This window comes from Petromyzon marinus, chromosome 23 (genome assembly GCF_048934315.1).
Source record: "Petromyzon marinus isolate PM22_M1 ecotype Great Lakes invasive population chromosome 23, UKy_Petmar_22M1.pri1.0, whole genome shotgun sequence".
Lineage (NCBI taxonomy): Eukaryota > Metazoa > Chordata > Hyperoartia > Petromyzontiformes > Petromyzontidae > Petromyzon > Petromyzon marinus.
The window spans coordinates 9,962,152-9,988,860 of record NC_133689.1 but is presented as its reverse complement, the minus strand read 5'-3'; the positions used below and the strand labels follow the sequence as shown (position 1 = coordinate 9,988,860).

General features: G+C 46.5%; 1 protein-coding gene across 2 annotated transcripts in view; it reads left to right on the top strand.

Annotated features, from left to right (window-relative positions):
* LOC116945092 (CUB and sushi domain-containing protein 1-like) overlaps nt 1–26,709 on the top strand; it is a 630,678-nt gene that overhangs the window by 542,093 nt on the left and 61,876 nt on the right. For both annotated transcript variants that reach the window (XM_032959197.2, XM_032959196.2), the window contains exons 51-58: nt 1,785–1,979; nt 4,844–5,017; nt 7,857–8,030; nt 11,621–11,794; nt 14,302–14,487; nt 15,834–16,007; nt 23,923–24,105; nt 25,601–25,780. In XM_032959197.2, coding sequence (XP_032815088.2) covers nt 1,785–1,979; nt 4,844–5,017; nt 7,857–8,030; nt 11,621–11,794; nt 14,302–14,487; nt 15,834–16,007; nt 23,923–24,105; nt 25,601–25,780 — 1,440 coding nt within the window. The remainder of the gene's footprint in view (nt 1–1,784; nt 1,980–4,843; nt 5,018–7,856; nt 8,031–11,620; nt 11,795–14,301; nt 14,488–15,833; nt 16,008–23,922; nt 24,106–25,600; nt 25,781–26,709) is intronic.

The following is a 26,709-nucleotide window of genomic DNA, read 5'->3' as shown; positions in this document are numbered from 1 at the left end:
TTGGCTGTGTCGGGTGGTGGCGGATTTAACGACACATTTATTTACGCGATCTAACCCAAAAAAACTGTATTTTGTATGATATTGGTCGCGAAAGCCTACGTGTTAAACTGGTGTATTACTCATGAGCAACTGACAAAAAAACTGAAATTTGAATGTCCTGGGAAATAATTGACAGGTGCCAATCCTAATGTGTTGTGATTGTGTGCTTCAGTATCTCGAGTGGCAGTGATGCTTTGGCTAAGGCACTGCGCTACGAACCCAGCCACTTGGGGTTAATCTCCAGTCATGCACATAATCGGTGGACAGTGGTATCTGCATCTATCTAGGGCAGTGGTCCCCAACCTTTTTGGCACCAGGGACCGGTTTCGTGGAAGACAAATTTTTTTCACGGACCGGGAGGGGGCGGGGGATCATCATTGGGTCTTTCCCCCTTTTCAAAGAAGCTCTCCAGTGACGTTGTTTATTACTCATTTTGGCTACTAGGGGTTAGCTTGTGGGGCTTACCAAAACTGTGACTGAGACAAGTACGCAGTGCGGGAAAGAGGCGCGGAGGGAAGTGGTAAATAATAAAATAATGGGCGGGTTCCACGCGCCGACTCACCGCTCACCTCCTGCTGTTGTGCGGCCCGGTTCCTAACAGGCCATGGACCGGTATCGGTCTGCGGCCTGTCGGTTGGGGACCCGTGATCTAGGGCCTCTGCTAGTGTGACCCAGCCTTAAAATGCGTACAATATCTAATACGGTTACAAAGCTGATGGGGCCTTAATAGGTGCTCACTAAAAACCATTGCCTCTATGGTTGAATAGTTTTATTCCCAAAATATGTTGTTTACTTAATTTTATTCGCAGGCTCTCATCACCGATATTATTCATAATCAATCTCCAATGGGTTAGATCTCACGTGATAGCTGAGCTTTTGGTCACACCCGATGTCGCTGGTTGTAATCTCGATCGAAAACGTCACGTAAAGTTTTCAACATTTTTCTTCCTTTTCAACATTGCTGAAAAACCAAATCAAATGGCACTCTTTGCCCGCGTTGGATGGTGCAGGATTATAGACGTTATACCTGCACGATTTTTACTAAAAAGAAACGTTATGAATCGTGAGCGTTGCTTACTTGATCCACACCTGAGGGATGATGGGCAGTCAACCCACAACCAGGATTTGAACTCGCAACCTTCTTAATGTGGGTCGAGCTCTCTTCGACGGCGGCATCCCTGAGCTGAATTTTTTAACTCGTGGCTAACATTAAATTCTTAATTGACAGTTATGCAATGGCCAGTTCTGTTTATTTCTAAAGCAATGCCTCCCTCTTAAGGGCACCCTGAGAAAGCCTCTCTAGGGAGGATATTTGGCCTGCTCTTCCCTGCCAGACCTCTTGGAAGAAGAGATGGGAGCGTCCGTACTTTACCCCACTACACGCGACCTGCCAATCAACTATCCCAAACAGAATCGTTATTTAGACTGCAGGAATCCGATGAGCTATGATGCTCTTTTCTTCATTCATGTCCAGTATGGGCGGGTCATCTTACTGCGGTGTATCCATGGTACAGCTGGCTGTGTTCCGCTAGCTTTACGTAAACGAGAGAAACCCTAGACCGGGTTCAACCTACTGTAGGTGATCCTTATCGGCACAGTTTGGCCCGTTACGTAACCACATTGTTCCGAGTCATATTCATTGACCCCGTCTGCCTCAAAATGGCATGGTTGATCTCTGAGGTGCACGACTAACATGAGTGTGTGATGATCATCTACCCCCGCCCCTCCTCCTCCTCCCGTTACAGTGACAATGTGCCAAAGGCTCGACAGCTTTTCTCTCAAGAATGGAGGGTGGAGGTATTTGGGCGAGAGCAGGAATTCCTACGGGACACAAATCCTGTTCACCTGCAACCCCGGATACCACCTGAAGGGACCCAGAGTCATCACCTGCGGAATGAATGGGTCCTGGAACTGGGACAGCGACAGGCCGTACTGCGAAAGTATGTGCTGCCCCTTCCTTGATCACGCCGCTTGTCTGTCAGCATCGTGGGAGTGTCACTCGCCTGTGCTTATTAAAATGTAAAGGAGGGCAGCATATTGCAGCCACAGTGGCGTTGTAATTACCGTGAGTGTGTACCCCATGCCATGAACGCATCGCCACTGATTTATGTTTTGCAAAATGTGCGTGCGCATCTCACTTAATCGACTGGAGCCTAAAGTTGCCGCGTGAAGATTAAAAGAGTCAAGTCAATCTCAGCACCTCTGCTCAATTGATGAATGCGGCAGTGCTCATCTCGCTTGGTGGCCTTGAGCCAGTGGTGGCAGTTCACATTTGCATGATGGAAGCCAGCATCCCTACGTGACAATCACTGTTGACATCTCATTTTAATGATACAGGAGAAATCATACCTGACAACATAGGCTGTTGCAATCGTACGTATATATCCTTCAAAACATGTGAAACTAAGATAAACAATTTTTTTTCTGCCAGGTAAGACCCACTGAGCTATATAGCTCTTTTTTCATAAGCTACCTGGCCAAAAATGACGGACAATCATGGGTTGACTCAGCCCATCGCTCCGTCAGGATTTCTATTACATGTACACATGTGGTAGGTCAACGGTGGTTGTCTTCAGCCAACACTGAGTCCATGCACTTGGAGTTGCCAATGCAGATGTCTGGGTGCTGCGGTGGTGAGATGTTAACTCCCTTGCCTGGTATGCAGGAGATTGTGGGTTCGATTCCGACTGACATTTGGAGTTTGTGTGTTCTCCCCGTGGTCGCGGTGATTTTTCTCTGGGTCCTCCGGTTTTTCCCTGCACGTGTAGAATCATGTCTTCAAAGTATTTCCCACATGATTAGCCACTTCGTTGAGCTATCATTTATTGCCAGGTTACTTCTGCAAAAGAGCTATGCAGCTCGGTGGACCTTTCCAGGTGATATAAATTATTGTTTAGTTCAGATGATAATTATTGCATGCTGACGTGAGCGTTAAAGACACTTTAAGTTTGAGCTTACACTGTGAAGACTGTCAAGCCGACTGTCATCACTAGCCACCCCGAACTGTGATACATGCAACTGGCTTAATCTGCGTAAAAGGCTGCAAAATTAAACGCATTCAATTTGGTGCTCGTTCCCCTCTGCTTCTCCCCCCACCCTTAGTCTGGAAATCCATTCCCGCAGTCACCTGTGCTATGGGGGGGGGGGGGGGACCCCCCTCCCCATGTTCAAGTTCATGACTGACTGCCACCTCCTCACCCCCCCCCCCCTCTCTCTGCCTCTCTGTGGAATGAATCATGACCACTGTTCCCGTGCAGCGCCTTCAGATGCGGTTCAATTTGGTGCTCGTTCCCCTCTGCTTCTCCCCCCACCCTTAGTCTGGAAATCCATTCCCGCAGTCACCTGTGCTATGGGGGGGGGGGGGGGACCCCCCTCCCCATGTTCAAGTTCATGACTGACTGCCACCTCCTCACCCCCCCCCCCCTCTCTCTGCCTCTCTGTGGAATGAATCATGACCACTGTTCCCGTGCAGCGCCTTCAGATGCGGTTCCTTTTTAGACGCCGCGTAAAATCCGACTTGCATTCGACGGTGAAAGGGCCACTGTGAAGAAATTAAGATTCAGGGCTGCAATTGCAGGCAGTGCAGTGGGTCGTTTTTTTTTTTTTGCGCCGAGTGTTATCACAGCCATACGGCTTCGTTCGAGATTGATGGCTGTGATTGGTATTCTGATGTCTTCATCCATTAAAGCCATTCATGGGCTCCCCAATGAAGGACACTAACCTCCCCCCCCCCGTCACTCACTTTTGTGTATTATTGTTGTAAGGATAAATGGCACGCTTTTGCTTTAGTTTCGGGAGAAACCGCTATGCATTGTGTATGGTATATGCAAACGTGTAAGTACATGAATGGTTATACATGCATATGTATAAATATGCACATCAGATATCTAAATGCAATTATACACCGGATACAGCATGCAGGTGCAGTTTTCGAAGCACGATTTTTTTGATGTTGTTTTCTGACTAATTGATTCAACATCATGCGATATTTGTTTTTTTTTTTTCGAAGTAATCGAAATTCGATCGCTTGATTACTTCTCGGGTTACATTTTTAAAATGCACATTCACTCGGTCGACTTATTCTCAAAGATAACAACCCCCGTGATATTATTTCGGGCGCTCCTGCCCGATGCGTTAGCCACTGCCGTCCTCATGGTCACCCGAACCGCTCGCACCGTCGTTCGCAAAATGTTAACGTTTTTTTTTGTTTCTTGTTGAATCGCTTCAAATTAAAGCCAATGGCTTAATCAATCGTAAGTAATCACCCAGCCCCACGCTAAGTAACAGATGACCATTTCCTGTATTCATCAATCCGATTGCAGTAATGCATTTACTCCACATAATTGTGTATTTCGTGTGCATGCGCATGAAGACAGAGATCCTTGCGTAGGGGCAACTGGATTTGTGTGGCCAGCACTATGCCCGGCCACCTTTGTCTCTCAATGCTGCTGTTCACGCACTGCACCGCTGCAAATTTAAGGCGAGGCGGACTTAGGGGTAGGTCTACAACAGGATCTGATAACCACGTGCCGCTGCTGTTTTTCATTACTGGAAATCGAACTCGGGTAACTGGGATCAGAGCACAGTGCACAAATCAATGCAGGAGCCCCTCGGCAATGCCTGGCTCACAGCTCTGACACGGCTACTGTGGGCCTCCTCAGGTCACTCATCCGGCGTGCAAAGAACCGGGGGCCCTTTAGCGTGCACTCCATAAACGGTCGAGGGTACTTCACTACTAACGCACTCGACACGAACCTCTTGTGTTGTTTTTTCTCCCGCTGCCGCCTTCCCCCCGTGAACGCAGTAATATCGTGCGGCGAGCTGCCGACGCCTCCCAACGGAAACAAAATCGGCACCCAGACCTGGTTCGGCTCGACGGCCATTTTCACGTGCAACTCGGCCTTCACGCTGGTGGGCTCGCCCGGGCGCGAGTGCCTCGCCAGCGGCCTCTGGAGCGGCGCGGACGCCTCGTGCATCGGTAATGAGCGCCTGACGGCGGGAGAGGGTGGTGGCGGTGGGGGTTGGTGGGGGGGCGGGGGACCTCCCCCTTTCTCGTGTGCCGGCCGGCCAGCCGGTCGCTGCCCCCCCCCCCGGCCTTGCGACTGCACGTAGCTACCCGTGCGGTTGGTGACGCAGATGCGGCGCTGCGCTGTTGGTTACCACTTGTATCTGTTTTCCCAAGATCGTGGCTCGGTTTGAGGAACACTCTACACATCTCCGATTAGCGCGACCGTGTGTATATGTATATTTAACTTCTTTCGCACCGTTCGTAGCGAGCTGTGCTAATCGGAGGTGCTGCGTACGCCGCGAAAGAAGTTCATCACGCATGCGATAACCACCGTGGCCTTAAGAGAAACCAAATATTTGGTCGGTGATATTTTGGGACAATGGCCCATTATTGTCCGAAATATCGCTTATTATATATTTTATATGAAGTTTATACTTTGTTTTCTGTTCAGGACACAGTGTTATTGACTGATGCATTGGAGTTAATTTGTTAATTGTGCTTGTGCACCACTGCCAACGCAGCAGCATCGCCAAATAATTTATTCTCTTTGAGGTTTGGTCGCCCTGGGAATTGTTGACATTTCAGAATAATTACTTTGAAGAATGACACCTAGACGTGTGGTTCTCCCCTCTTCCGGCATTGTGAGATATATACTGTATATATTCCAATTTTCTGTACCTCGGAGGTGGCAATCCAATCTCTGCGAGATAAATATTTGGTTGTGTCATGTAAAATTTACTCAAAAGTACAACTTGCACAGTATTGAAAATCCTAACTGTCGCACGGTGGGCTCAATCTCGCCATACAAGTAGGCGACCACAGCCACTTCTCACAAACTGGCACGAACGAACTGCGTTGACTCGGAAGGGGGCGATTAGTTGGATCCGACCAAGGGATTTGATCTCGCAGACCATCCAATTGGTGTCGTGCATTCGAGCGAAAGCGCCAGCCTTCCATGCTCGAGCCACAGTGCAGCCCGGGTTGGATGGGCGAGAGCCATTTTTTGAGACAACAACAGTGGGCGCCATCGAATGGCGAGGGTAGACCTTGCCATGGCAGTCCTGGAATGTGGAATTCCCACCGCTGAATTTTGGCTTGCTGGAAGAAATGACTGCCACCCTCCTCTTGTTGTGTCAGTCGGCGCTCTGTAGTCTCCGTGAGTAGGGGTTTAATTTATTTAGTAGTTGTACATTTGGAAGTAAATTTACATCTTACCACCTCCTTTTTTCCTTTCAGCCCGGTATGCTCTGACATAAGCACTTTGCAAGTGGATTATAAGATGACAACTCATTTTAACACGTAGGCTTTCGCGACCAATATTATTCATAATAAAGGTTTTTGGGTTAGATCGCGTTTATTTATAAATGTGTCGTAACCCTCCACCACCCGACACGGCCAATCAGCAAAAAAAGTGTCACGTTGACAAAAGACAAATAATTCACTACTTCAGCCCACCGGTGTGTTGAAGAGTTAATCCACATTTACAGTTTGAGTACGACGTTTCGCTGGTAAATACTTCCAGCATCATCGCCATTCTGGCGAATTGCCCGATGATGCTGGAAGTATTTACCAGCGAAACGTCGTACTCAAACTGTAAATGTTGTGGATTAACTCTTCAACACACCGGTGGGCTAAAGTAGTGAACTATTTGTCTTTTTGTCAACGTGACACTTTTTTTGCTGATTGGCCGTGTCGGGTGGTGGAGGGTTACGACACATTTATAAATAAACGCGATCTAACCCAAAAACCTTTATTATAAGATGACAACTCATATAAGAATACTAACTCTCGTGGAACCGTACCTCGACTATGGGTGTGCTGCTCTCTTGCTCAGATTTCAAAAGTCAAAATGAAGAACATTAACTTCAAAAGCTGTCTTCGAGCAGCGTGTGTCTCGTCACGCTGCTGTGACATCACTCCCGAACGTTTTGGTGCAATTACCGTACTTTACTGGAGCATCTTGATGGAGCAACCCAACTTTGATTTTGAGGGTTTTTTTTTCTCACAATGATTAATATTAAAATTAATGCTGGGTAGTCCGTGATGCTCAGCTAGTGGTGGCCTTAGGTATGAGCACAGACATCTAACGTTTAGAGTCCCAAGCAACTCAAGGGCCTCGAATTGTAACGCGAAAAGTAGGTATGCACCAGATACTGCATCGGTGACGTGCATCTGATATTCATGTTATCGCACCATTTCTTATCACTACGTCTCCATCCTACGTATCTTATTTCACTACATCTGTATGCTCTCCGCGGTCCTCTCTCATCTATATATCTACGTCTCTATGTCATTTGTTCTGCGCGTCTGTGAAAAAGAGCTTCATAGCTCATCGGATTCATCCAGTCTTAAGAACAGAGTTTGGTCTGATTCTGTTTGCATATCTCTCACCTTTCATCTCTACATCTGTCTTTCATCTGCTTCTCTTGTCTCGTCTCAATGCATCTCTGTGGTCTGCATGCCCTTTGTTACATAATTTATATATCTGTTGTGTGAGCGCTCTCTGCCACCTCACTGGGCGTTCATGAATTGAAAAGGGGGCCCCTCAAAAAGGAGCTCAGCTTAGGACCCCCAATAAGTCAGCGCCACTACTGCACCCAGCGTATAGTGAGTGGCCAATAAAAGACGAGTTATTTTGCAAGTCTCTCGTGGGATCGTGTCCAGTCCGCTGTCCTTCATCCGCACCTCCGATTAGCATGGTTGGCTACGTACGGTGTGAAAGCAGTTAAACATACACACACACACACGCAGACACGCTTCACGACTTCCGTCGATTGCGATGATGCCCCCCTTTTTGTTGCCATCTCAGCGGGCCACTGCGGTGCGCCGGAGCCAATCGTGAATGGCCAGGTGATTGGCGAGAGCTACGGCTATCGCGACACGGTGCTCTACCAGTGCAACCCGGGCTTCCGGCTCGTGGGCTCATCCGTGCGCATTTGCCAGCAGGACCACAAGTGGTCCGGGCACTTCCCAGCTTGCGTGCGTAAGTGTCAGTGCCAGTCTGCACTTCCCCCCCCCCCCACCCCCCCCCGCCACCCCTACCATGCTAATGCCAAAACCAATTGTGTCTGCTCCTCGTATTAACGTGGAACCCACCCCCACGAAAACCAATGGTCAGTGTCTCCACACGCAATGGGGCAAGGGGCAGTAGTGGTGTTCAGCAATGTTGGCAGCCCAAAGCCATGGTTAGAAATTGCACAATCCGTATGGTGTGTGAACTCGCAGCATTACGATTGATCACGAGTGGAGCGCTGTAACCCTCGCGCTGCGTCATTTATTCCGTGAGAACGTGTAACTCGCACGCGCTCGTGATGTCATTTCCCGCACCTCCGATTATCACAGTTGACTGCTACAGTGCGAAAGAAGTGTCGACATACATGCATACAATTAAAAATTATGATAATTCAAATTATGATGTTTTACAAGTGTGCCTGCGACGAATCTGGTTGCGAGGGTTGTGATGGGCGAGACGCACGTGCAGGTTAGAGGAGGGCAGGTGGCCGAAGGGGAGGTAGGCCGGTTGGCAACAAAGGAGGAGACCCGAATGCCCGACTGTGGTGATGCGACTATAAGGGACAAGGCGTTGGTGGTTCAGGTGTCAGCTTCATGAATAGCTATGGGATCTGGCAGAAGGAAGGAAGCGAAGGCGGGATGTGGTGGCATCGACAAGCATTGGCCACGGTGACCTCTCACTCCTGCTGTTGGTTCATGATGCAGACAAGAAAATATACAGCCATAGCGTGCACATGCACGTATGCTTTATGGGGCAGATTTTTTTATTATTGGATTAGGGTAGTCCTCACTGAGGAATTGTGTGAACCATTGTGCTGTTGACTTGATAATATTAGTAATTCTACTGCGAGATGAAGGCTCCCCGTGCTCTTTTACTCATAGAGGTAATTTAACCATAATTATCATGGTAGACTCACGACTGTCGCGTATATCACTCAATAGTGCACTGTGAATGTGTACTGACGCTTATTTTTTTCATTGTTATGAAGCTGGAAGTATAACATAGTTATTAATTGAGAAAATATTTAAATGTAATGATGTCAACTTTTTTCCATTCATTAAAATATTTCTGTTCTACCAAGGTTGAACCATGGTAATGCCTGGGCAATTATTTCCCAGTGCTCCTGGTAGCAATGTCTAATTGCCCTATCACTGTGTAGTTAATGGTGACAAGATGCTATGTGTAACATTGGCCACATAATTAATCCTGACCTAACTAAATATCAGATAATTACGTATGCTAATTAGTAAGGAAGAGACCGGAATTTATTTCCCGGCCACCATTCATGTGAGTGGCGAGTGACATCCAAACTGTTCCTGAGGGCTCCTATTCTACCACTTAGCACTTAACACCGTGGTGAAGTAAGGGTGCCACCATGGCAAGATGTTAACTAACTCGCCTGTTATGCAGGAGGTCCTGAGTTCGATACCGATCCTGACGCCTGTATATTTGGAATTTGCATGTTCTCACCGTGACTGCATGGATGTTTCTCCGGGTCCTCCGGTTTGTCCCTCCACATTTGGAAACATGCGTTGAGAGTATTTGGCTGCTATAAATTTCCACTTGATGAGCAACTTCGCTCAGCTATCATTTGTGATAGCCAGGTCGCTTCTGAAAAAATAACTATATAGCTCAGTGCGCCTCACCTGGTAAAATAAAAAATAGTAAAATAGTGTGTAATTCTCATCAGTCGCCCACTGTATAGAGTGCAGTCTCAATCTCTTATCATCCACTGTCTCTGTGGCATCTCTATTTATGTTCTATGAAGAAGGGCCATTTTCCAAAACGTTACCTATTTAAAATGTTTTTTTTTTAAGGCCACATTGTTATTGACGAATGTGTTGCGTTTTCTCTATGGTATGGATTTTATCTAGAAGTATACTTTCAAAGTTATTTAAATTGTAACTGTTATGTAATCATTACAGTTAGATGTTCAAACCACAATAGGCCCCAATATACCGTCGGCAGGTTGATGTTTTTTGGAGGCCACTTTTCCTCCAGGACTAATTTAATCCGTACTACGTCGTCACCAGCAGTCATCTGACTTGCAACTGCCATAGTAATGTGCAATTTACATTGCGGTCACAATGCTTCCACTGGAGATTAAAACCGTCCAAATCCCATGTGTGTGAGCACATTACCGAAATTAGCAACACGGGTGCAATGACACATTAATGGACGAGGCATTTCGAGATAAAAGACGAGAAAGTTCATGTCGACAAAAATCAAGCAGCAGCCTTGCATTTAATAAAGTGAATGGCAATCATGTGAGAATGCCACTCATGCCTGACGTTGATTATAATTTACAATTTATTCTTTTTTGTGTCGTGTCCAAATGCAAAAACGTTCGTGCACACTGAATGTCCTGTGGAATAAAACAAGTGTTCAGTGAAATTACCATAAAAATCCACTGACTCAATACCTCCGGAGGGATAACAACCGGCAACATGCAGCGAACGTCTAATGCTCAAATTATCTATACCTTGCAAAATGTAGAGACATCGTGGCAGAAGAAATATTAATTAAAATCTATAATGCATTTGTCCTCAGCGGTATGAATGCAGGTAATGCAACGTATAAGGGAACAGCAAATGCTTGCATACATGTAATATAACGTTTCTAAAAATATACAACTTATTATGTTAAAGTATTTTACAGGACATAAAGGTAATTCGTCAAATAATTGGAGATAAAAATGCACATGGGTGATGATGTGATTAGGGCGCTTGACTTAATCAGGTCATAATTTAAAATACTTGGGGAAAAAAATTTGGCCCAACATAGCTTCTGGGGTGGATAAAATAAATATCACTTGCAAAAAGAGTGGCTGCCAAATGGTAAAAGATCGCTCCTGCCATGCAAATGTTGAATTGGCACCTCTGGCTCTGGGCCACCAGTACCACGCGATGCTCCTTCGAGTATGGAGACATTTTGACGAGATTTTCTGGACGCTATTATATCACGCTCGCCTCCGTTGGCTAGAGATGGTTAAATACCTCCTCCGTATGTACCGTAGTTCCTCGTTTAACGCAGTAGATGCGTTCTTCGAAAAGTGCCGCGTTCAGCAAAAAGCGCGTCAGGCGTAAACAGTTTCCCCCAAAAATAACGTAACGATAAAGTTTAACGAGATAACGATGCATGTATACTTACGGTGAGATGGCATAACAAATATCTGAGGGTATACTGCCGCGTCGCTGTATCTTTCCGCCGTCTGTATCACACCACTCAGTCACCCAGCTCAAGAAAGTAGTTCATCGTTGAGCGCTTACAAACCGCATTCTAGCGGCGCACGTTCCACGTAATTGAGGGGGGAGGGGGGGGGTGGGGGGTAGAGGGGAAGTGTTCCGCATTCTGCGAAAAGTGGTCCCTAATGGCAGGACCGCGCTACAGCGAAAACGCGTCGTAGTGTGAACACACCACGCGCGTTAAGCAACGACTAACCGTGACACCTCTCTATTCCTCTGTGTGGGTGTGTGCTCCTCCTCCCTCTCTGTGCGTCGGGCTCTCCCCCTTCACCGCTCCCCGCCCCCCCCCCCGCCCCGCCTCCCCTCCCGTCTCAGCCATCAGCTGCGGCCACCCGGGCAGCCCTGCCCACGGCACGCTCCACGGCCACGGCTACAACCTCAACGACGTGGTGGACTTCTCGTGCGATGTCGGCCACGCGCGGCAGGGTCCTGCGCGCATCCAGTGCCTGCCCAGCGGCCAGTGGAGTGCCCCCCTCCCCACGTGCACGAGTGAGCCGGGGGGGGGGGGGGGGGGGGGGCCCTGCCGACGTCACATCATCGCTGCAACTCGTACCTCGATCATAATAATACAATTTACTATAATGTATTATTATTATTGTTGTTAATTTTTTTTATCACAATGTATTGTTGTTAATAATATTATTAATAATTTGCTGTCGGGTGGTGGCGGGTTCAACGACACATTTATATATTTACGCAATCTAAGCCGAAAAACCTGTATGGAATATTATTATTGGCAGAATCGGAATCTTTATTTATACTGGAGGAATCCGATGGACTATGAAGCTCTTTTTCACAGTTGACCAGTATGGGTGGATCGGCAAGTTACAGCAGCAAACAATACAAAAAACACGCGATAGGAGTGCAAAATAGAGAATATTGTAAGTAACTACAATTTTTATATATATAGATTCCGTAAGTCTGATAAGACAGCAAAAACAAAACAGTCCCAGACCACACCAAGATAATACCACACAGTAGTAGTCCCTCAATAAAATCCCACATTAACATTGCACTATCGATGCACATGCAATGATCAGTGTTACAGATCACATGTCCACGAGAGATACACTGAGCATGAAGACTCGTTTTGCAGGAGGGTTCCGCGTTTTCATAATTAGCCACTGTCAGTTACATTCAGGGGCGGAGCCAGGGGGGGTGACAGGGGTGACATTCTGCGTGTAAGTGTACGACACTCGGTCTGGCGGACTCCGTACAACTGCATTGTCAGAGTGTGCCGCCAACCGATGGCGTCTAGTTCAACAGCCTGACTCTCTAAATCATTCTTGAAATTAAAATTTGTTGAATGTCACCCCGGCCTGAAAATCCTGGCTCCGCCCCTGGTTACATTGTACTTTTTTTTGGCGATGGGAATTTTTTTATATACGGGACAAAACCAGAGAACCCGCAGGGAACCCCTTGCAAAGGGACACCTGAGTCAGGATTCAAACCCATGCTGTTCTTGCTGTGAGGCACAAATATTACCACTGCACCACCTTCTGCCCCACACGCAGCGCCCTCGTGGTTTTTAAATGCTGGTGAAAGTAAATTCACCAAATCATCCGTATTGCTGGTGTTTATACAATTAGTACCACTTTTGAACGAAATGAATAGAGGTTGCTTATACTGGCCCTTGCCACAGGAATGTGGCATCGGCATGGCTGGCTCAAGGCTGCCAATAGCAACGAGCACCAATGAAAAATTATTCGTGACTAATTATTTTCATCCATAATAAAGGTTTTTGGGTTAGATCGCGTACATATATAAATCCGCCACCACTCAACACGGCCAACTAGTAAGGGTTGTCATGTAAACAGAACGTGGCCAATTCATCACTAGTGCAGCACACCGTTGTGTTGGAGAGCCAAGCCACAACATTTACAAACTGAGTACGACGTTTTGCCAGTAATTACAACTAGCTTCATCAGGCGACAGCCAGATTTGTGGAGAAGTCGAACTGTTTCGTTCCTTATATCGAGGTGTAGATGTGTTGACCACCCTTCTGCGCCATTGCACCACGTGGTGGGGGGGGGGGGGGATTACTGAGGCAACGTTCATTATGCATGCACATTATGCGAGCCCTTTAAACTTGTCCTTCCCGTCTATGGTGTTTATTAAAATAGCCCTACCAACGGTAATCCCTATTGAAGTACGCTGCCCTTTGTAGGCATGCATTTAAATACTGTATTATATGATGATTCGCTTAATCATGGCGGATTTTAACGACACATTTATATATGTACGCGATCTAACCCCCCCAAAAAAAAAAACTCTTATGGATTATATCGGTCGCGAAAGCCTACGCGTTAAACCAATTATTTTAAGTCGCGAGATAAAGTGACTGCACTCAGAAGTGCTGGATGGTGATCCTCACTGTGGCAGAGTGGTACCCACTGGTGCCACGCAGCAAGTGTGGCCTAGGTTCGATGTCCGACTCGGGTGCCATTCTCTGCGCAGTTTGCGTCTTCTGCATGGCTATCCTCCAGATTCTCAAGCTTGCTTCTGTGGCATCATCCAATTTCATTGGACATGTAAACATATGAGTATTTACTCAAGTGTTACCATATCAGGTGGTGCAAACAAGTATGAAATTTAGTCTGGGCCCATGACAGTGCTTTACTGGGTAAAGTTAGCATAATAATAATAATAACGCTAGCAAAATGAACGATGATGTGAATTAACCTGCAACTGCAATTTGAACTTGTGTCCTTCCTTCCGTGAATGGAACACTCTCCGTTGCCCCTAATTTCCACGAAAAATGTACGCATATTTAATATTTGCCAACTTACGAATTGGATCATTTTAAATGTTTAACGCTGTCACACTTCAGGAGCAACTCGGTGCACTGTCGTGACAAGTAAACACCTTGCACGTTTTAAAATGCCAGTTGGAGCCCTGACTCGGGTTGCCATATCCTTCCCCCCATCCCTCCCCCTCTCTCCCCTCCCTCTCCCGCTCTCTCCCTCCCTCCTTCCCCATCTATCGTGGCCACGAAGTCATCAACTGCACGGAACCGGGGCAGGTGGAAAACTCGTTCCGGCAGGTGAAGAGCAAGAATGAGAACTTCATGTTCGCCACGTCCGTGCTGTACCACTGCAAGCCGGGCTACCAGCTCCTGGGCTCCTCGGCCCTCGTGTGCCAGCCCAATGGTCGCTGGGACCGGCCACTGCCACAGTGCATCAGTGAGTGACTCGGAAGCGCGGCGCGACGTGGCATACAAAATGGCCGAGGCAATTAAATATTTTATTTCTGGGACATTTTTTTTTTTCCAGGGGTGTTACTTAACTCCGCGACTGGGGTACCAATCAATCCGAAATCGGTGCCACTCCGCGATGTCGAAACGCAGCGAGGATGATTGTGCCGAAACCCTGAACGCTCGTGTGCAACGTAGTGGTGCATCGTAGTGTGCAGCTCGTCGAGATGAGTCGATGGCCGCATCGCCGACCATCGACAGACTAAAAATGGCTCGGTCACGGACAACACGCGAGAGCCGGGAAACTATGGAGCCCCCCGGGGTACCGCCACAAGGTTCAAATGTCAAATACTGTAAGGCTCCAAGTTACACATTCGATTCACAAAGTTCTGCAATTTCATTGATTCCTGACTTGGTGAATTATTGAAAATTAGTCATTAAATATGTTGAGGAGGAAAGTGTATATTTCAACAGCAATATAAATATACATTTAAATCCCTCAACTGTCATTTTGTTGGAATGTGGCTTACAGCTCCAAGGTGTTCATGAAGGGCTCATGCCCGTTACTCCAGGCAACCCAGGAATATTTGTTTTTGCAGGCTACACCCTGCTGATGAAACCCAGATAAGTCAAAGCTGGTCCAGAGTTTTCCTCTTTAAGTATATTATGCTGGATATCATTAATCGAGATGGCCCATTGGTGGATCATCTTAAACATATATTTTTTTCAGATGATAGGGGAAACATTTCTATTCAATCACATTTATTGTACACAATCTACTGCATTAGCGAATACTGGCCATACACTATGGTTTACAATAATGGCAACGTGTTGTTATTGCCTGAACAATTCTAACATTACAAGCCTTGAAACGTTCCATGTGACAAAATGTTGCCCAACGTGAATTAGGCGATTGTGGCATTGTGCTCGGAGCATCGAATTCACAACAGAAGGTCGTGAGTTTGATTTTCAGTCATGAGTCAACATGGCTTCTCCTCCTTCTGGGGATCAATCAAATGAATGACACACCATTGCTGTATGTGCTATGAATAAGGGCCATCGCCAAAAACGTCACCGATTATATATATAAAAAATATATAAATATTTTGACACAGCGTTATTGATGAGTGTGAGTTTTTTTCCCCGCCATCGGAATGTTAAATAATCACAAATTAACGAATGGTGATGGAGACACTGCACTCACCACGAGCGTCTTTACGTTTTTGACACGCACGCACGTACACGCGCACACGCACGCGCACGCACGCGCGTGTGTGTCCGTGAACTCCGTTGCGCGTTCACCGTCGCCGCACTTCTGCACCCCGCCCCCGCCAGTCGTGAACTGCAGCCACCCGGGCGCGCCTCCCTTCTCCGTGCTGAGCGCGGCGCGCTTCACGTACGGCGCGACGGCGAGCTACGCGTGCACGGGAGCCCACCGTCTCGTCGGCTCGCCCACGCGCCTCTGCCAGGCGGACGGCGATTGGTCCGGATCGCCGCCCCATTGCTCTGGTAACGCTCTCTCTCTCCGGCCTACCCGGGGGTGGGGGTGGGAGCATACGGTTGTTGCGGTTCGATGCCTTGCTAAATAATGTATAAACTTTTGTTTATTTTAACAGTAAGCCCCACTGAGCTGCATAGCTCGTTTTTTTTTTTTCCCCCCAGAAGCGACCTGGCCACAAATGATGGTTCGACGAAGTGGTTTATCAACGTGGAAATTTATAGCCGTCAAATACTCCAAAGGCGTGTTTCTCATTCAGCGGCGCCTCCAAGCTCACTGTTGACCTTTTTCAACGTCAGTCTGTTGCGTTGTTTTAAGCGTGTTTTAAGTTAGAAATCTTTTCCACCGTTTCAGCATAAAAATCACCGCTGGAAACTGATTTCGTCGTCATTCTTTAAGACGGTGTTGTTGCTTAATAATTGATTTTTGTGTCAGGTGTTGTAGTAAAACGTAAGTTGAACATCCTCCAATTGGGTTTAAAGCTTTCGTGACTGCAAGGATTCATCTTCTTTGGTTCTTTCGGTAAAGTCACGTAGAATGAGAATAAAATAATAAAACATAACAAAATAAAATTCTCACGACGTTTCGGCCACAACACAAGTAGCCTTCTTCAGGTGAAGGAACAAAACTGTCGGGACGACAGAGTTTTAAAGTTCACCTGAAGAAGGCTACTTGTGTTGTGGCCGAAACGTCGTGAGAATTTTATTATTTTATTTTATTATTTCATTCTACGTGACTTTTCCGAAAGAACCAAAGAAGATTAATCCTCAAATTGATACAGCCAATTAAACATTTCCCATTCCAATTCCATTCTGATGACGTATGTGTATGTCATCAAAACAAAACCGGAAGAAACATGTAAATAAAATAACTTTATCAGTGCCGAGGTTCCCACAAGACCATGCGGGAGGGGCATGTGGCATATTTTGGTGCAAGCTATCATAGAGTGCAGTCATGTCGTTACAGTTCTCTGCGGTGAGTACAATTTCTTTAAAAACAGCGACGCTTCGTCTCTCTAAATAAAGTTAACGCTAAGCTGCTTGCACGTTCCGAGATTCAGAGGAGAACGGGCCACCCACACATACAACTTGCAGACGTTCAGCACGTGGATGTGTTGGAGATCAATCCACATACATTTTACAATCGGGTGTGGACATTTATCTGGTAGTTACAACCAGCATCATCGAGCAGTTGCCAGACTTGGGAAAATGTCCTCCAGCCTGACCCAAAAAACAATTAGGAATCATTTTATTGGTTGCGAAAGCCTACGTGTTAACGTATTGTTGCTTTTGAAGTATATTTGCAGGAGCACTTCACTTGTTCACTTCTCAAAAGCCGCCGTGCCATCACGCTCAAATCAGCATGGGGCGACACTCATTCTCATTGGCATCTGTAAGACAGTGATGTAAATAGCACAATCAAAATGTCTCCCTAGGACAATTTTGACTTCATCCCGAATAATTGTTTCCTATTTTATTTGCCCTGGAGACATGATGAGCTGAGTTGGACTCATACTTTTGGCTCGCCATCATACAAAGACGGTCTGCTGCATCACGCGCTTCCATATGCGCTTCCACGGCTGTCTGGAAAGCTCTTCCGATATTAGGAAGCCACTGGAGCTATGCACTTTTAAATATCGATTGAAAACTAATTTCTTTGCAACTATTTTGTGTTTAATTTGTTGTCCTTCCTCCGCACCTCCGATTAGCATGGTTGGCTACGTACAGTGTGAAAGAAATTAAACATGCATATTTACTGTGTTTTAAAATTGCAACTTGTAAGTGTTAATCAAGTTCTCTGGCCACAGCAATGCACGGTTATATTATTGATGACGTACTATGGTGGACATTTTAAATGTAAACTCATATAGAGATGTTCCCTTTCATAGTAATGTGGAATGTCCACTATTGTCTTATATCTCAATTAGGAGTTGACATATCATCATCCCTCAAAAGTCAATGAAATGCGCAAGCCAACGGCGATATCTAACATCTAAAAAAATGGCACTTCAAAAGAAAACGTGGAATTTACACTACGGCTGAAAGCTTCACTGTGTGCCGAGAACAAAGAACTGCTGACGTTGACGGAGTGATTATGTACCCAGCCAGATTATACGTACTTGCCAGTTGTCTTTTGTTATTGCTGTTATTCACTACAACTTAAATGCATCATAGCCATCGGTGACTGCGCCGAGACCATCGACCTTGCTGCACACAAAGCCCCCTTCCCCTGAGCGCAGGCCCAGGGTCCAGCCTGAGCGTTTCACTCGCTCATTGATCTTATTCCCACAGGCGCAACCGAGCACTTGAAATGCGCATACTTTGGTGGGATTTTCTTTTTAAGTCCATACCCCAAAAACCGCATGTATAAACCCGCACTGCAAGGACAAATGAAACAAACACTCATGACCTTCCCTTTGAAAACGGAGCTCAATCACAATGCAAACTTTCGTTCTACCACATCACGTTCAGCGGTGGCACCGCAAACCAGAAACCACCCTCTCAGCTGTTGCGTCTCTCAAAGCAGCTTGTCAACTTGGTCGGTGGCACGCATGAATGCTAGCGACCAGCCTTTAAACGCCGACTAGCTGTGTTCTTAGGGTTCGTTAAATTACAAGGCTAGCGATAATACAGAGCACACTTTCAAAGTCATAATTGTCAGCTCATAACGTTGAGGATAATGTGCGGGGAGTGCATCCGCACGCATGGATGGGCCGAAAGCGGTGTGCGTGTTTTTTGGTGCTTTCATTCACACGTTAATGACTCTCCCCTTCGCCCTCCCCACTCCGCATGAATAGCTCATGAAGTTCAGTAACACATGCACTCATGCAAAAGACAAAGAAGATTCCCTGCATTAGTCTTAACGGACTGTTCTGGCAAGTGCTGTTAGCGATCACCCATGAAGGCCGGCACAGCACACGAGGATGGGTTGGTGGCCAACATTACGCGCGGCTGCATTGTATCCCTTGTGGCGATGCTTACACATCACACCGGGTACTAATTTACGGTTGTGTCGACCTAGGAGGGGCCCAGGACTGGTTCAGAAAATTATCGCTGGTGTTTGGCCGTGATCGAATTCGGGGCACTGAATTTCGCGCTAATCACCGCGCCACTGCACTCATGCATTGACGCATACGCACGCAATCACGGACTACCCGTTGTAGCCCTATTTAAAAGAGAGACGTGTGCTGTTCGCGAGCACCCATTGCTGTCCAACACAACGGTGTGCTGTACTAGTAACGAATTGGCATGTTCTGTTTACGTGACAAACCTTACTATTTGGTTGTGTCGGGTGGTGGCGGGTTTAACGACACATTTATACTTTTATACATTTACACTTGCAGTACGTGTTCTAACCCCCCCGAAAAACTATTATGGATGATATTGGTAGCGAAAGCCTACGTGTTAAACTGGGGTATTACTCATCAGCAAATGACCAAAAAAACTGAAATTGTAATGTCCTGGGAAAGAATTGACAGGTGGCAATCCTAATGTGTGTGATTGTGTGCTAAAGCCGACATGTTAAACTAACCAACGCCCCGTTTGTTTCCGTATGCCCAGTGGTGATGTTCACATCACAAACCAGGCACGATTTCAACCAAAAAAACCCAAACACATTCGTCAATAAGACTGTGGGCTTAAAATGAAACATATGTATATAACAGATGACGTCTTGGGCAATAGACCTTAATTGCACATAAAACACATTATTTATGTGCCGTAATTAAAGACCATTGGCCAACACGTCCTTTCATGTATATTTTTCATTTCAAGGCAGTGTTACCGCCAACACGGCAGTGTTAAGTTGTTATTCTTAAGTGTGCTTGTGTGCATTTATGGGTGAGTCAACTGAAGGAAGGCACAGGACAGCTGTGGACACAGAAATACCACTCAAAGCCGGACAATGCTAAAATATAATTCGCTGTTTTCTGTAAAAGCTTCCAGCAAAATATGAAAATACAACCCTGGCTTGAAAACTGTGTGCATGGTAATTAAGCTTTGCCTGGGAGGATGTGGCATTCTGTGGTCATTTATAAACTCATTGTCATTGTCTTCATCAGCCATGGTTAATGCATTGCTGAATTAAGGCCTCTGCAATCCTCGGCAATCTCTCACCGTACTGAAATATAATACATGTATAAATTGTCATGTATTATGTATAAAATATATACAGTTTTCCCACATCTGGTACTCATTTAAGGTTGAGTCGCCTATGGGAGGCCCCAGGCCAAGTTCTTATATGAATTATGTTATCAGTGGTCAGGAATACAACTTAACCTGTGCTGCTTACTCCGCTATGCATTAACCACTGTGTCACCGCTCTCCACAATAACAAATACAAACATCCCCCTATAGCCTGCACAAACTGTTGGGGCAAGTGCTGTTAGCGAGCACCTCTGAAAGGCTGGCACATCACACTAGGGGGGGTGGGTGGCCGACTTTGTCTCCGCAGTGGCGATGTTTACACATCATGCACCAGGCACTCATTTGAGGATGAGTCGACCTAGGAGAGGCCCAGGACCGATTTAGATAATCGTGGCTGGTGTGGCTCATGAGCGGCAATCGGACTCAGGTCGCCGGGTTCGTAGCGCAGCGTGCCAGTCGTTACACTACCGCTCCCCACAATGGCACACGCACAACTCACACGCTAGTATTTGTGTAAGTGCACTCTTGTTATTCAGAACGTATGGTCTCGTATAAATAATGGCTTCCAATTGCCCGTGAACCTATGGCCCGGCAAGCAGCTTCCCACACAGTAGGCGCTTTTATTCACATGTTGTTTGGCCGTATGCGCAAGTGCACGCTGTTTGTAAAGGGTTCACCGGTGAAGATGACGCTGGGTCAATAGAAAATGCTATTCATCAGTTGGTGTACAAATGAAGTAGTCAGGAGTCCAATTTACATTTATGACATGTAATTAAGTCGTGCAATAATATTAAATAAAGCTTTGGCATAAAGGAGATGGATATAATGATTAAAAATCAAATATGAAATGTGATTAAATAGTAATGGCAATTACTGTTCATTTATCTACTTTCTACTTACTAGGGTTACCATGTTATGGTGATACTAGGATATATCATACAATATAAACTCCACGAAAACAACTTCATCGGTTTTTCAAATATTGCCGTAACGTGAACATTGTGTTCTGAAAAAAGGGCATAATGTGATCTCAGCGTTGTGGTTCAGTGAATATTGTGAGATTTCTCGCATTCTAAAGGGGGAAAGCTATTGAAGAAGAAAACTAACTTTTGTGGTAGCAGTAATTGTATTATGTTATACAAAAGCTGACCCATTTTTTTCAAATTCATGAAAATGTTTAATGCTAAATTGCAGAAATAGAAATCCACTTGTCTTTTGTGTATGCAGCCAAAGTATTATGAAACATTCCAACATTTCGACCCTCGTGAAAACGTCTTGAAACTCGGTGAAGTTTTCCTCAACATTCTTTGGGCCTTTCGGTAAAGTCACGTCGATAGGTTCAAAGAAAATAACAAAATAACAAAAAACCACGACGTTTCGATCGCAACACAAGCGGTCGTTTCGATTCCAACATTTTCGATCGCTTGTGTTGTGATCGAAACGTCGTAGTTTTTTTTGTTATTTTATTACTTTCTTTGAATCTATCTACGTGACTTTACCAAAAGACCGAAAGAATATGTGTTCCTGCAGTCACGAAAGCTTTAAGTCAAGATTTTTCCTCAACAATTAGTGGACAGCTGCAATTGTGCTTTTATTTTATGACGTCCGGACAGACTTTCATTTTAAATCCGCATGCAAGCTTTTGCTTGTCGCTCAAAGTTGTAACTGCCTAACATGCAGAGCCCATTAAAGTCCCTGTCACAGTTGCAATCGTCTTCCAATTGCCGTTCCTTTAGCCTAAAACACGTTTAAATTCTTAAATCTCAGCCTTGAGCTGCAGTCATGTTTAAAGGAGCATACGCTTAACGGCCAAGCCCCGGTACAAAGAAATAAACAGAATGCGGAGTGGCATTTTTTTTGTACACGGCCACGCGCCTTGACGTTACGATGCGCCGCATTATAACGGTGAGTAGCAAACGTGCGTTTACGTTAAACCCTGTGGAACTCGTGAAAAAATAAGAATGGGTTTTTACCCGTTCTGGCAATAAAAACAGGTGTTAAGATGTTCAAACACCAAATAGAAACCTGATTCAAGGAACTTGCAACTTGTGATTCTGAACTTGCTGAGCGTGAATCGCCAGATAATTTTATAATGCACGAGTGGACGTGACGGCGATGTCGGGAAAGCGATCGCCGCTGAAACAGTTGGGCCCCCTGTTTTAAAGCCAAAACAAGGGCTCGGTAATTACCAAATGCCAGCTAGGGAGCTACTCATGATCAACAAGTGATTGTTAATGAGTTTAAATAATGTTGCGATACAACAGTTCATCTAGGTCCTATACATAAGCTGATTTTATCGCTCAATGCCCGTATGACCTCTTGGATGTGTAACTCTATTTTGGCTGCAATGGCAATTATCAGTCTCGACCACAATAAATCGCCTTTCTAAGCGATGTGTCCTGCCCAAGCCCACTTAACCCTTTCCAATTCTGATGAGGTACGTTCATTAGAATGACATACGTGTACTTCATCAGAAAAAAATAAAATAACTTTATCAGATCTGAGGCTCCCACAAGACCGTGCGGGAGGGAATGTGGCACAGTTTGGCACCAACTGTTATAGAGTGCGGTCGTGTCGCTACGGTTCTCTGCGGTGAGTACAGTGTCCTTAACAACAACGGCGCTATGCCTCTCAATACAATTTACGCCAACCACTTGCACTCTCCGAGATTCAGTGGTGAACGGGACCCACCCTGCAACTTGCATATGTCTTGGAATGGGAAAGGGTTCATTTTATTTTCGGTCAATATATTGAGAAATTCTCTTGAAAGCTGCTCTTTCAGGATAGCCGTGACGAGCAGTGCTCCTTTTTCCTTTGTGACGTATCGCCTCCCACGTCGGAGGCATATTTACGAATTTGTTTTCCGATCCACGTGCAACCTCTCTCCGTCCCCGTGTGCAATTCCAAGTTCACGAGTTTAAATCGCACATCAGAGTCCAGAGTGATATCTCAGCTGGGCGTCTTTGTCAGTCACTCGCCATCCCTGCAGAGTTTATTAAATGAGTATCTTAACTTTGAGAAAGGTTAGCATTGCTTGTCTTATGGGTCTACGAGTGTAGACAGTTCACCTCTTCATAAGGGCCACCCAACGGAAACGTAAAATTGCTCTGTTGCTCCATTGAGAACATATTACTTTTCACTTTACTGTAGACTTTAATGTGGCTTGTATGGCAATGTATATTAAATATTTCTGTTTGACACTTAACTCAGCCCATCATCTCTCGGGGTTGATAAATCACAGAGTACCATTTTGTGACAAGTAAAAAATTGTTGACTATGGATAGACTTAACCCCGTCTTGAGAATTAGCAATTTCCCCCACGGACTCAGGGCCACTACGTGGGAAATAAGAGAAAGATCCCTGTATAGCCTGAACAGACTATTTGGGCAAGTGCTGTTCGCGAGTAGCAGCTATGAAGGCCGGCACAGCACACGAGGGGTTGGGTGGCCAGCACCACGCCCGGCTGCCTTTGTCTCCCCAGTCATAATGTTTTCACACCACACCAGGTACTCATTTGAGGCCGAGTCGACCTGGGAGAGCCCCAGGACCGGCTCAGATAATCATTACTGTTGTTGGTCATGAGCGGCAATCGAACTCGTGTTGCTGGGTTTGTAGCGCAGCTCGCTAACCACTGCACAACCTCTCTCTTCACCAGGCGAGACGCGCACTGCCTTGAACTGCCTTGAGCGTGCGGACAACTTTGGTTTTGAACGTTGACCTTTGTGCGAGGTTGGCGATGGTTTCAGAGAGTGACCTCCTGCTGGTGCGTTGCGTGCGGAAGGCACAAGCCCTGGATTCTGCGGAGACCCGGGCATTCCTGTCCACGGCTCGAGGTACGGGGCCGAGTTCAAGGCCAAGAGCGTCCTGCGCTTCACCTGCGAGGAGGGTTACCTGCTCAAGGGACCAGAGCAGCGGATCTGCCTGGCCAATGGAAGCTGGACTGGATTTCAGCCCGAGTGCAAAGGTAAAGATCGCCACAATGGCGAGATGTTAAATACCTCGTCTGGTATGCAGGCGGTCGCGGGTTCGATCCCAACCCTGATGCCTGCTGTATATTTGGAGTTTGCATGTTTTTTTCCCGTCGTCGCGTGAATATTTCTCCGGGTCCTTCGGTTTTTCCCTACATATTTAGAAACATGCGTTTAAGAGTCTTTGGCTGCAATACATTTCCACATGATGGCTCACTTCGTTGAGCTATAATTTCTGGCCAGGTCACTTCTGAAAAAAGAGCTACATAGCTCAGGGGGCCTTACCTGGTAAAAAAAAAAAAATACCTTAATGTTGACCTGAATCGTTGATTTTTCACAGCCAATGCAACGATTCGTATTTTGGAAGTTGTGTGTGAGTTTCCAAGCTAGCCACCTGTCGAAGCTCGGAGCGGTTTGAGTGAAACGTCGCCATATTGTTGACGTCAACTTTGGTCATGAAAAGCCTTAGACCGCCGGCGATGAGGAACTTTATCCGTCAGATTTTAATTAAAGCATTGGGCCACGTATACATGATATATTTGTGAAAGTGACAATCTTGTGAGGTGGTGGAGGGTTCATTACAGTAATTTTGGCTGAAAAACTACGTTAATTTTAGCTCGAAAACTACCACATGGCCTAACCCCAAAACATACATCAACGTTATGTGGCTGGGATCCGACTGCCAAATGGGGATATCTGCTGATAGGTTCTATCACGGCTTGGCATGAATTATTAAAGCACGGTTTAAGTGGGTAATCTCGCCTCTTCGAATGTTTGGTCAGCATGGAACAGGGGGCCAAATAACTTTTAATGGGGCTCTCTAAAGCTTCCCCCAGTGGAGGCCCTTCTGCCAGAAGTGGTGTGAGCAAGCACTTGCAGGGCTGCGCCTTTATCTACCATGTGAGGCCAAACTGGGGATGTGTTATGAATGCCATTCAAAAATGCATAGGCGAGTTCCTCTGACGAGTGTCATGAATACCTTTATTGTGGATTGCTTACGAGATTTCCACGGTACGTAGTTCTGATTGTTTATAATTTATTAAATATATCAGCCACTTTGGCCCATGTCGCCATTGAAAAAGAGCTTCTTAGTTCAATGGGTCTCACCCGGCATAAAGTGACTGTGAGTGTGTTGTGTATGTGGGGAGCTGTAGTGCAGTGGTTAGCGCGCCGCCTTACCGACCCGGTTTCAACTCCCAACCAAATAACAGTGACGAATATTGGAATCGGTCCTGGGCCTCCCTTAGGTCGACTCAGCCTTACATGAGTACATGGTGCAGTGTGTATAAAACACCAGCACTGGGGAGACAAACGGCACGGTGCTGGCCACCCACCCCCACGTGTACCGTGGCAGCCTTCATAGATGCCAACTCGCTAGCAGCACTTGCCCCAACAGTCTGTAAAGGGCTATACGGGGGGGGGGGGGGTGGGGGGGTGGGGGGGAAATATTTGTCTTTGTTGTGTGTGTCACCCTTTTCCGTGGGCTCCCAGCCGTGTCCTGTAGGAACCCCGGCGTGCCCCAAAACGGAGCCATCGTGCAGGCAGTTGGGAGTACCCAGCTCGGCGCCTCCGTGTCGTACGCCTGCCGGGAGGGTCACCAGCTGCTCGGGCCACGCACTCGCACCTGCACCTTCAACGGGACCTGGACCGGCGTCCTGCCCAGCTGCATCGGTGAGAAAAAAACCCACAGGTCAACGGTGTACTGCAATGTTCAATTGGCTCCCGAGTTTCAGAGGGCTGGGCTGGGCTGGAGCTGCTGAGATCATCGGTTTGAATCCAGGCTGCTGCCTGTGATTGAACCGCGTCCTTGAGTCTCAACCCAGTCACCAATGACTCCACAAATCGGCGTAACTTAAAAATGCCCTGCACTTAACTTGTTTATCCACATACATAGATTGCCTTCATGTCCGCATCTCCAGTTTTCTTCAGCCTCCTACTCCCAGCCCCGCTTACTTTCCAGCCACGCGATTTTGTCATGCCCCGTTTTTCCTCCTACCCCCAGCCCCGCTCGTTTCCCAGCCACAGGCATTGCCGCACTTGCAGCATCCTCCATACCCCACGTCCCCCACCCTCTCTATCTCTCCTCCCTGGCTCCGCCCCCCCCCCCCCTCTCTTACCTATAAAGCCTCTTGATACAAGCACCCCTTTTGCCCACTTCAGCAGTTGTTTCTTGCTGTGGTTGTCCCACCTGATGACGGACGCTTCGTGTGTTGCGCCCGAAACGTCACGTGATTTAATTCATTTTATTTTATGCCCACTTGACTTTACCGAAAGAACCAAGGAGTATGGGATCCCTGCAGTCACGAAAACTTCAAATCTAGATTGTTTAATGAATTCTAGCTGTGAGAGTTGGAATGTCGGGTTTAATTTTTACGCGATTAATGTTACTCATATGAAGAGTGGGTGGGAAAGGGGTGTGTCGAACAGAGGTCACTTGAAGGGATCACAGGGGTAGCTCTGTGATATATATATATAACTTCTGTGAGCCATTCTTTGGCGTGAAGGGTTAGAATGATGATATGGCTGCTCACCCCGAGCTATATATGCTCTGATACGTGCATTGTCTTTGTACTGTTCGCCCGTTGGCGTTCTCTGGTCTG